The sequence below is a fragment of the Dendrobates tinctorius genome, unplaced genomic scaffold (assembly GCF_039654945.1).
Source record: "Dendrobates tinctorius isolate UK_male_01 unplaced genomic scaffold, ASM3965494v1 ptg000003l, whole genome shotgun sequence".
Classification (NCBI taxonomy): domain Eukaryota; kingdom Metazoa; phylum Chordata; class Amphibia; order Anura; family Dendrobatidae; genus Dendrobates; species Dendrobates tinctorius.
The window spans coordinates 63,091,550-63,102,500 of NW_027361671.1; the positions used below are offsets into that span (position 1 = coordinate 63,091,550).

Genomic DNA, 10,951 nt, shown 5'->3' on the forward strand with positions numbered 1-10,951 from the left:
AAGGCTGCAGTTATCTCCATTGCTTGTGCACCTTTTTCTGCCACACTTTTTCCTTCCACTTAACTTTCCATTAATATGCTTGGATACAGCACCCTGTGAACAGCCAGCTTCTTCAGCAATGACCTTTTGTGGCTTACCCTCCTTGTGGAGTGTCAGTGACTGCCTTCTGGACATCTGTCAATTCAGCAGTCTTCCATATGATTGTGGAGCCTACTGAAACAGACAAAGGGACCTTTTTAAATGCTTAGGAAGCCATTGCAGGTGTTTTTTGTGAATTATTCTAATTTACTGAGATAATGACTTTTGGGTTTTCATTGGCTGTAAGCCATAATCATCAACATTAACAGAAATAAACACTTGAAATAGATCACTCTGTTTGTAATGACTCTATATAATGAGTTTCAATTTTTGTATTGAAGAACTAAAATAAATTAACTTTTTGATGATATTCTAATTTTGTGAGATGCACCAGTACGTACATAATGTACGTACTTACACACATATATTCATACACACACAAACTTGTGTGTGTATAATTTTTTTTTTTTCCGAATTCAAAGATGCTTTATTGGCAGGACCAAATAAACATTAGTTTTATCAAAGATCGTGTTCAGTCGGGAATCTGAACTGTGGGGGCTGCAGAAACGATGGTTGGGGGCTAATGAAGTCCTTGGCTTATCATGATTGTCTTTCTCGCAGCCTACATCATGCGCTCACAAACTTCGCTGCTCTTTCCACCGCTCTCTCCTATTCCAACAGCAGGATATATGTTTTCTCTTCCTCCTTCATGGAGCTGAAATCTGGGAAGAGATTGGTTAGTCTCCCCTCTCTGCTGAGTATTTGGTGCAGTGTAGCAGGAAGTAGGTCTCATTCTCCAGGGTATCCAGGTCACAGTGTAGGCTCAGTCTGTCTTCCCCGGACTTGTAACTCTTTCTGAGCCGGCGGACGAGATGGACAGATTCTCAGGACCTGGCTGGATCTGTCGGTCTCTGGGGTACGAGAGTTCCTCCAGATATGGAGCCAGTCTGCAGTCTCTGTAGACTCTGGTACATGGTTAGTTTCTGTGAGATGCTGAACTCTTTCTTCCAGTTACTGACGTACCTCTCCTACCCATTTTCTACCATCTTTTTGATTTTCGCTTTTATCATGTTACTTAGGTTGACGGTTCGGTCAGGTTGGGTTTGGTTAGCTGTCCTGAAGGTCTGGGTTTGTGGGAACTACCTGTATGTAGCATGGCTGTATGTTGATGGGAGCTTGGATTGCTACTCTGTAGGTGAGCCCTCAAGGGCAGCACCCTCTTCAAGACTGCTAGGTGCAGTGGGAATCTGCCCAGCTCATCCCCACAGGCACTCTTGGTGGTACTTCGATGGACCTGGAGAAGGTGTTTACAGAATTCCAGGTGGAATATTTCTGATGGACTGGAATCCCACTTTGACCAGTCTGGGTATGTGTGAGGGCCCCAGACTTCCCTGCCGTACAGGAGAATTGGGGTGATTATGGCATTGAAGATCTTTAACCAGACCTTCACTAGAGGCTTCAAATGATAGTTTTCTTTGCATGTCATAGAAGGTTTTGCAGGCCTTGTCCTTCAGGGTCTCTATGGCTTGTGTTTATTATATGTAAATTTATGTTTATGTATGTATCTACATACATACATAGATACATACCCCACTAGCCGGGGATTTGTATAACTCATTCATATCCTTTGTTCCTGAATCTGAAACCAGTGAATCCCCGCAGACCAGAGTGCGTTCTCTGGAGGGATTTATAAGTCTGCAGTCACACAGTGACTGCAGACTTATCAGTTTTAACTGAACAACCCCTTTAAGTGTAGGCCTTCTAATGTTTAGGCTATGTATCAAGTTTAGGAGTTATCTCTTATTCACAGGATAAAGGATACCTTCTCGATTGTTGGGGTTCTGATCACTGGGATTCCAACTGAATCCTGATACTAGAGCTCTTCAGAGTGCCGTCTGTATAAATCAGAGGTCGCGCCTCCATTCCATTCTTGATGGGCATTTGGGAGATTGCGAGACTAGCCTGTTGAGAATGAATGGAGGGAGATGTGCATGCTTCACCTCCACTTCCTTCAGATGAACTTTTCAGAGCCCCATTCCCCAGACTAGTGTAGCCTCCAGTGATTGGGAAGTTATCGCTTATCCCCATACCCTATAAGTTTAATGTTAAGTACTGTATTTTACACTTTCATAATCTATTCTGAGTGCATGATATAAATTTGTTACAGATATTTCTGTGACTGGAGATTGGTGTGAATGTCTTTTTTCTCTTTATCATGCACATGGTAAGATGCCTAGAATAAGCTCATACATTCAGCTACAAATCTCCTACTTGTGACCAAACCATTAGAAATACTCCTCCACCTTATAAACCTGCCTATTGTATACTGTAGTTCTATAACGTTAATGAGAACAATTGGGTTAGACGAGCATGCGTCTGTTCAGCCTGTGGTACCCGAGTGTCTGCAAAAAGAAATTGGACACGTCCATTATCGATCCAAGTCACAGATCAAGCTTGCCAATGCAAGTGTACTAGTCCTTGAACACCTCAGACATCACACTGATGGCATCCTTGTGCTGTCCGTTCTTCACTGTCAGGAGAAGTTTCAGAATCCCGTATGATTTATTTATTTTTATGCATATGTGAAAAACTGATGAATCACTGATGGTAAAAACTAACATACTGATGAAATTCGGATTCACTACACTGATGAGAGTACCGTAGAAAAAAAGCAATAGATTTCTGAGTGAAGCATTACTGCACATTGCATTTTAATGTCAGAGATTTTCTGTAACAGACCTCATTCAAACATCGCTTTTTTTTCTCGTATGTGAAAAAAGAAAACAGACCAGTTTTTCCATCATTGTTTTGGATAAGTTTTTCATCTGTTCGATCGCTATCCGGTTTTGCCATCAGTGATTTTCTCATAAGCCCCTACCTCCATTAAAAAAAATGAAAATTTTAAAAACGTGCAACCTTTCTCACACCCACTACAGAGGCTGGATTACAACCCTATGGTATTAGTGTGCTAGTTGAGTTTTCCTGTGACCCTTACACTTATTCATATTGGTGTTTTTTTTATATGCATCACACACCAAAGCAATGTCACCTTTTTGTGTTTTAATTTTTTTGTGTACACAAAAACACAGCATACCAGCATGAAACCATGTGAATTAGGCCTGGAGGGAACTGTGGCCGAACCGCACTGATGTGTAAAGGAGAGGCAGTGCACTGCTGAACACCAGAATCATCATCATCCCAATGTGATGTTTTATTCTACTGTGTTATACTCTGTTCCATAATAGTATTTTGTTTTTCCCCTTACAGTGGTTCTGTATGTAATGTTCTTCTCACCTGCTGCAAGGACAATGTCTGTCGGCTCTGGTCAGAGACCTTGCTGCCTAACGACAGCCTTTTATGTGGTGATGGATTTAGCCAAAAAATTGAGCCTGACAGCTTGAATAATAACTTCAAAAGAAATCCATCAAGTAAAGAGCGTGTGCAGAGTGCATTGGAGGTGAGGACTGCAGTTATTGACTTCGTAACCTGTAACCGTGTAATCTTAACTGCTTTTAATGGCAAATTCACCTAGTGGCCGCTTTACACATTATAGTGGCGCGTCAGAGCACGTTGGTACATTTTTATACGGTAGACACCAATGTAGTATGTTAACAATAGATCACTATAAGGCTGTGTGCCCACGTAGCGATTTTTAAGCGTTTTTGCCTCGATTTTCGGCGTGAAAACGTTTAAAAATCGTGTACAGAACGCACCCCATGCATTCCTATGACATTCAGCACATGCTGTGCTAATGATGCGCTTTTTTCCGCGGCGGAATCGCATCGCGGAAAAAATCGCAGCATGCTCATTCTTTTGTGCGGAATCGCAAAGAATTGCCGCGATTCCGCACCCATAGGAATGCATGAGAATCGCTTACTTCCCGCATGTGGCTATGCCCACCATGCGGGAAGTTAAGCGTCTCATGTGCGGTTGGTACCCACGGTGTGGAGGAGAGGAGACTGTCCTCCAGGCCCTGGGCACCATACCCCTGTAAAAAAAAGAATCAAAAATAAAAAATCGGGGTATATTTACCTTCCGGCGTCCCGCGCTGCATTCCCGGCCTAAGCGTTCCCAGTAATGCCTTGCGGCAAGGTCCTGTGATGACGTAGTCTCGCGTGACTCTAGCGGTATCGCGAGATCGCTATAGCAACGCGAGACTACGTCATCACAGGTCTCGCAAGGCATTACTGGGAACGCTGAGGCCCGCGATGGCAGCTCGGGACGCCATAAGGTCAAATATACCCCGATTTTTTTTTTTTTTTTTTTTTTTTAAGCATTTTAACATTCTATCTTTTACTATTGATGCCGCATAGGCGGCCTCAATAGTAAAAACCTGGTCACACTTGTCAAACACTATGTTTGACGAGTGTGACCAACCTGTCAATCACTTTCCAAGCGATGCTTCAAATCGCTTGGAAAGTGCTTGAATATCGCACTCGAAAATCGCGGCAAAATCACGATCATAATCGCGGTGAAATCGCGCAAAAAAAAACGTGCGATTTCTGGGAAGGAGTCCGGTTTTTAGTGTCCGGAATAAAACGCTACGTGGGCGCATAGCCTAAATTATATATTATTATCCATTACATAAAAAGCTAGAACTATTACCCCCACTGTTCAAACTTTGGAGATGGAGCACAGTGTAGTAAGTGAAGTCCTTTTGTAATTAAGGGGAATAAATGTGCCTAGTAAACAATGAAGGGGGGCATAGCACAGTGACGGTAGTCCTACACCACTAATCTTATCTAAGCCCTCGTTTCTCCGTGATGTTACTATCTATGGGAGTTAAGTTTTTCTCGGTGACAGATATATACAGGTGCTTCTCACAAAATTAGAATATCAAAAAGTTACGGTAAGTTATTTCAGTTCTTCAATACAAAAAGTGAAACTCATATATTATAGAGTCATTACAAACAGAGTGATCTATTTCCAGTGTTTTTCTATTAATGTTGGCCTACAGAAATGTATGTTCAATAAATGCACTGAATACTTGGTCGGGGCTCCATTTGCATCAATTACTGCATCAATGCAGAGTGGTATGGAGGCGACAACTATTGGGTGGGGAGAAAGTTTTCGGTGCCACAATCGTTCCAGAATTGAAATGGGAAGGGAGAGATCTAAAAATGTGAATATCCCCATCCATGGTGACCGGGAGCCACTCTTTATAGCGTTATTCTATGGCAGAAGGGGTTGGTATTGACCAGACTAACTTGATGTGCACTATGAAGCACCAAAAGTTTTTTCATACTCAGGATTTTTCTTATGTGCAGTAGTCTACCCAGATTTTTATATATTTGCACCACTTTAATCAATTTTGGGTTGTTAATAACCTCCATCACATCCCCTCTCCCAACAATGTGTTTTAACAATAGATCATTGTCCAAAATATTTCATATTCCTAGTGTTATGTTATATGTACAGCAATGCTTGTGTGTTTGTGACAATCATGTTAAGTTACTTGATGTCTACACAATTGCGACTGAGCTGTGATGAAGCCTGCTGGGAGTGCTGGGTTGTTACGTACTTTTTTCAGACCTTGTTAGATCAGAATTAACAGTTATTGGCAATATTGTCAGACGTTAGTTGCCAAGTAACTAGCCAAGGACATAATCCTCCGACTTTATACATTAGAACAAAAAGCTACAGAGACCTTTACGGGGGGGAGAAGATAATGCAAGGTTATGGCTAAGGCCTGTTTCACACATCCGTTTGTCACCATCAGTCAAAATCTGCCGTTTTAAAAAAAAAACAAAAAAAAAAAACGGATCCGCCATTTTTTTTGGCGGATCTGTTTTTTTCCCCATTGACTTTCATTATCGGCAGATTTTGACTGACTCTCGTCCGTTGCATCGTATGTCGGCGGATCCGCCAAAATTTTGGCGTCCGCTGACATCACCGGACGGACAATGCAATGTTTTTTTGGCGGCTAGATCCGCATTTTTGCCTTTTGCTACACATTTAACCCTGAATCCAATCTAGCTGCTGGAGAAAATCTCTCTTTCCTCTCCTTCTCTCTTCTTCTCTCTCCCTCTCTCTCTCTCTCTCTCTCTCTCTCCCCTCTCTCTCTCTCTCTCTCTCTCTCTCTCTCTCTCCCCCTCTCAAATTCAAATAGGCTTTATTGGCAGGACCAAAATACAATTAGTGTTGCCAAAGCAAGAAAACAAGTGTGGCAGGGGAGTGGATTAGGGTAGTGGGGATGGGGTGTTGGGGGCAAAATTTGGGGAGTGATTGTCCATTTGGAGGTCTTTAGTTGCTCTCATCTTATGACATGTGGTGACATATTGGGCGGCGACCTCCACCATTGATTCTTCCCCCAGTAGGATGCAGAGTTTCCTCTCCTCGTCCATGGATGGGAAGTCTGGGGTATGGGTCGTAAGTTTCTGGAAGTGGGAGTCCCTCACTGCTGAGTATTTGTTGCAGTGCAGCAGGAAGTGCACCTCATCTTCCAGAGCCCCCTGCTGGCAGTGCTGGCACAGTCTGTTCTCTCGTGGCTTGTATGTCTGTCGGTGCCGCCCTGTTTCCACCTCTAGGTTGTGGGCGCTTAATCTGTATATACTCAGGGTCTGCCTGTCTTTGGGGTGGCGTAGCCTTTCCAGGTATGGAGCCAGTGTGTAGTCCCTCCGCAGTGACCGGTAGATGGTGAGTTTCTGGGAGTTCTCCAATTCACTCTTCCAACCCTCTATGTATTGCATCTTGCAGCTCTCTGAGATCTTTTATTTGGGCTTTAGTTAGGGTGTGTTGCTGACTTTGGTTGAGCTGGCTGCCGAGGTTCCTGGCTTGCTCTTGGCTCTAGCTCAGCAGGGCTTTATGATGGTAGGAGCTGGGGTTGCTGTTCTGTATATGCACCTGGTGTGATAGTGCCCTCTTGTGTATAGTGAGCTATAAGGGGAATCGGCCCAGCTCTGCCCGGCAGGCTATGTTTGAGGTGCTGCGATGTACCTGGAGGAGATATTTGCAGAACTCCAGATGGAAGACTTCGGTTGGGCTGGAATCCCACTTTTTCTGGTCTGGATAGGTTGCTGGACCCCATACCTCGCTGCCATATAGCAGTATAGGTGTGATGACGCTGTCGAATATCTTGAGCCAGACTCTCACCGGTGGTTTGAGGTGGTACATTTGTCTTCTGATGGCATAGAAGGTTCTGCATGCTTTCCCTTTCAGGGTCTCTGCTGCTTGCTTGAGGCTCCCGGTTTGGCTTAGCTCCAGACCGAGGTAGGTATAGCTGCTTGTCTTCTCTAGCGTGGCACCATTTAGTGTGAGGGAGGAAGTGGAGGTTTCTTTAGAACTCCTCTTTTGAAACACCATGACTTTGGTCTTCTTTTGGTTGATGGGCAGCGCCCATGTGGTGCTGAATGTTTCCAGCACGGCCAAGCTATCTTGGAGGCCTCTCTCGGTTGGGGAAAGCAGCAGGAGGTCGTCTGCATACAGCAGGATCTTCACCTCTCGGTCGTGCAGGCTGAGACCTGCGGCAGAGGAGGATTCCAGGGCCGCTGCCAGTCCTTTTATGTAGATGTTAAATAGAGTTGGGCTCAGGCTGCAGCCCTGTCTTACCCCACGGCACTGCCGGAAGAAGGCCGTCCTCTTTCCATTCACCTTCACGCTGCACCGATTCTCAGCGTATGAGCTCTTGATGACGTCGTAGGTTCTGCCACCTATTCCGCTCTCCAGGAGTTTCAGGAACAGACCTGGGTGCCACACTGAGTCAAAGGCCTTCTTGAAGTCCACAAAACATGCAAATATTTTCCCCTGTTTTTTTCTATGGATGTGGGTCTTGATGAGGCTTTGCAGGGTGTAGATGTGATCCGTGGTGCGATGGTTTGGCATGAACCCAGCTTGGCTTCTGCTGAGGGTGTCCCGCTGGGTGAGGAAGGTGATGATCCTTTTGTTAATAATGCTGTTAAGTAGTTTTCCCAGAATGCTGTTAACACATATTCCTCTGTAGTTTGCTGGATCATATCTGTCTCCATTCTTGTAGATGGGCGTTATGAGACCTTGATTCCAGCTTTTTGGGAAGTAGCCAGCACTCAGGATGTGGGTGAATAGTTTAGCCAGTGCTGCATGTATATCTGGGGAACTGAATTTGATCATCTCTGGAAGGATGCCGTCACTGCCCGCGGCCTTCTTGCATTTCATAAATTTGATACTGTCTTTTATTTCCAGCACACTGATTGGTATGTCCAGAGGATTTTGGAAGTCTTTGATTGTCTCCTCCATGTCTCTGAGTTTAGTGGTTAGGTACTTCTGTTCTGGGGTTAGGTCTTCTTCTGGTATGTTCTTGTAGAGGCCTTTGAAGTAGCTGTGCCAGATGTTGCCATTTTGGATGTGGAGGGTGCTCTGCTTGGGCTTTGTGCCGATATGATTCCAGGTCTCCCAGAATGAGTTGTCCTGAGGGAGTCCTCAAGCTTCTGTAGTTCTTGGCAGATATGCCTCTGTTTTTTCTCCCTGAGAGTGCGTTTGTATTGCCTCTATAGGATGTCATGGGCCGCTCTTAGGTCCCTGTTGTTTGGATCTCTGTGCTTTTGGTTTGAGGCTACCCTTAGGGAGTTGCGTAGTGACTTACATTCTTTGTCAAACCATTTTTGGCCTTGTTTATTTGTTGGTTTCTTGGGGTTGGTTCTTCTGATGCCTGCTAGCTCTGCCATGGTGTTTAGGATGTTGTTAAAGTCATTGACTGCCCCGTTGACCCCTTGTTGGTTTGATGCGTAACTACTTGTGTTGAAATTTACAAGTAGCTCTTGGATCTCGGTTCTGTTAGTCATGTTGGTGTATTCAGTGGATAACTGTTTGGGCCACTTGTAGGATGGTGGTAGGTTGTGTAGACTGGTCAGGTGTGGCTTTTCTATGGGTTGTTTGTCCGTAGATCTCATGTACAGCAGTGTCTGGTTGTGGTCTGACAGGTGGGTTTCAGGGGTGACTATGAAGGCATTTATGTTTGCTGGGTCTATGTCCGTTATTGCGTAATCCACCACACTGCTGCCCAAGTGGGAGTTTAGTGTAAATCTCCCTTGTGAGTCCCCCCTGATGCGTCCATTCACTATATACAGCCCCAAGCTCCGGCACAGGTTCAGCAAGGTTCTGCCGCTTTTATTCACCACTCTGTCATAGCTGTTTCTTGCGGTCTGTACTGAGTCATTATAGAAGGATCCATCTCCCATTACATATGTGTTTCCGTCAGGTGACATGTAGTCCTTCTCTGTACCCGTCCTGGCATTGAGGTCTCCGCAGAGGAGCACTCTGCCCATGGACTGGAATTGGGCTGCCTCTCTCTGTATGACCTCATAGATGTCCGGCTTATCGTATGGGGATTCTGATGGAGGGATGTAGGCTGCGCAGAGGTAGATATCCTGCTGAGAGGTGAGGATGGTGCTGCTTATCCTCATCCAGATATGGCTTTCTCCTCTTTTTACTGCCTTGATGTGCTCTTTGATTTCCTCCTTGTACCATATTAGTATGCCCCCTGAACAACGGCCCTGTTTGATGTTCTTGTTTTTCTGGGCAGAGAGAGAAAATTCCCTGTATCCCATGGGTGTCAGGGATTCCTCCTCTGCCCGGGCCCATGTCTCCAGAAGGATCTGGATGTCAATGTTCTTTAGCTTTTGCTTGAAGTCTGGGTCATTTGTCTTGGACCCAAAGGCCCCAAAGGCTGAGGCATTCAGTCCTTGAATGTTCCAGCTGCTGATAACTAAGGATGTCATATTTGGTCGATATACCTTATAATGAAGAAAGATTTTCATAGGACATAACACGTTCTTGTGGTGGGTTTGGGTGGCATATTTTAAGGGTGTCCCATGAGTTGGCTGCATAGTGTGCTGAGCAATGTCCATATTTCAGCCATGTTGCTGTTCTCTGTTGCTCTGTGTTGCCATTGTGGGGCATGTTGTCTCCTGTGCCCTGTCTGTGGACTCTCATTGGGGATCGCTGTGCGTTGCCATTGTGGGGCATGTTGTCTCCTTTGCCCTCTCTGTGGATTCTCTCCAGGGATCGCTGTGGTTTGCCATCTGTTTGGTGGGCGTCTTGCTTGTAGTCTCGGAGGTCTGTTTAGAACCATGTCCTTTAGCTCTTTTGCTAGATTGCTGACCCCTTGTTTATTAAGGTGTTTGTCGTCGTATAGGTGACGGAGCGTTATTCTGGGGTGGCTTGCCAGCTGTATATTTGGTGTTGAGGCGATACTGGCAGCCAGCTCTGAGTTGATTTGCTGGATTACCTCTTGGTTTATTTCTTTCCTTGGAAGCAGGGCAGACAGGATTATTTTGGTTCTGGGGAATTTTTGCTGGGCTGCTATTGCGAGTTTTTTTAGGTCCTGAGTGACTGTCTCTTGTTGGACATTGTTTGTGCCGGTGTGTAGTATGAGGTGTGTGGGCTCTGTGAAGTATGGATTACTGATCACCTTCTCTGCTTGTGGGATTGTTGAACAGCGGATTTTTGTGACTTGTGCCCCTGGGAACAGTCTCTTAGTGTCCAGGTATTTTCCATTAGAGTCTATTATTAGGACGATGTCGGGGATCGGTGTTCTATTTGGGTCATTTGCTGTTTGTGCATCGTTTGGTCCTTAGGTGATGGTTGTCTTTGACTGCTGTGGTGTTGGGGCTGTATTTTTGTTGCAGGGAATGAGGGCACAGTTTTCCTCTGTAGGATTGTTGGTTGCTCTGGTTTGCTGTATGGGAGTCTGCTGTATTTTTATTGCTGAGGTTGTTTCGGTCTGGTCGGGGCTGTCGCCGGTCTGTGATATGTCAGGCATCGGGGTAGTTGCTGCATGTGTGGGTTTTGGGGTGTTCATTATACTTTGAGGTGCTATGTCCATGTTTTGTTGCAGATTTGATGATTTTAGCAGGGATATTTCTTCTTTGAGAGTTGAGTTTTCTTCCTGCAGTTTTTT

At 45.0% G+C, this 10,951-nt stretch overlaps 1 protein-coding gene across 1 annotated transcript in view; it reads left to right on the plus strand.

Annotated features, from left to right (window-relative positions):
• The window catches only part of DMXL1 (Dmx like 1), a 288,913-nt gene that overhangs the window by 183,146 nt on the left and 94,816 nt on the right, over positions 1–10,951 (plus strand). The window contains exon 8 of the mRNA XM_073554312.1: positions 3,346–3,535. Within this exon, the coding sequence (XP_073410413.1) occupies positions 3,346–3,535 (190 nt within the window). The remainder of the gene's footprint in view (positions 1–3,345; positions 3,536–10,951) is intronic.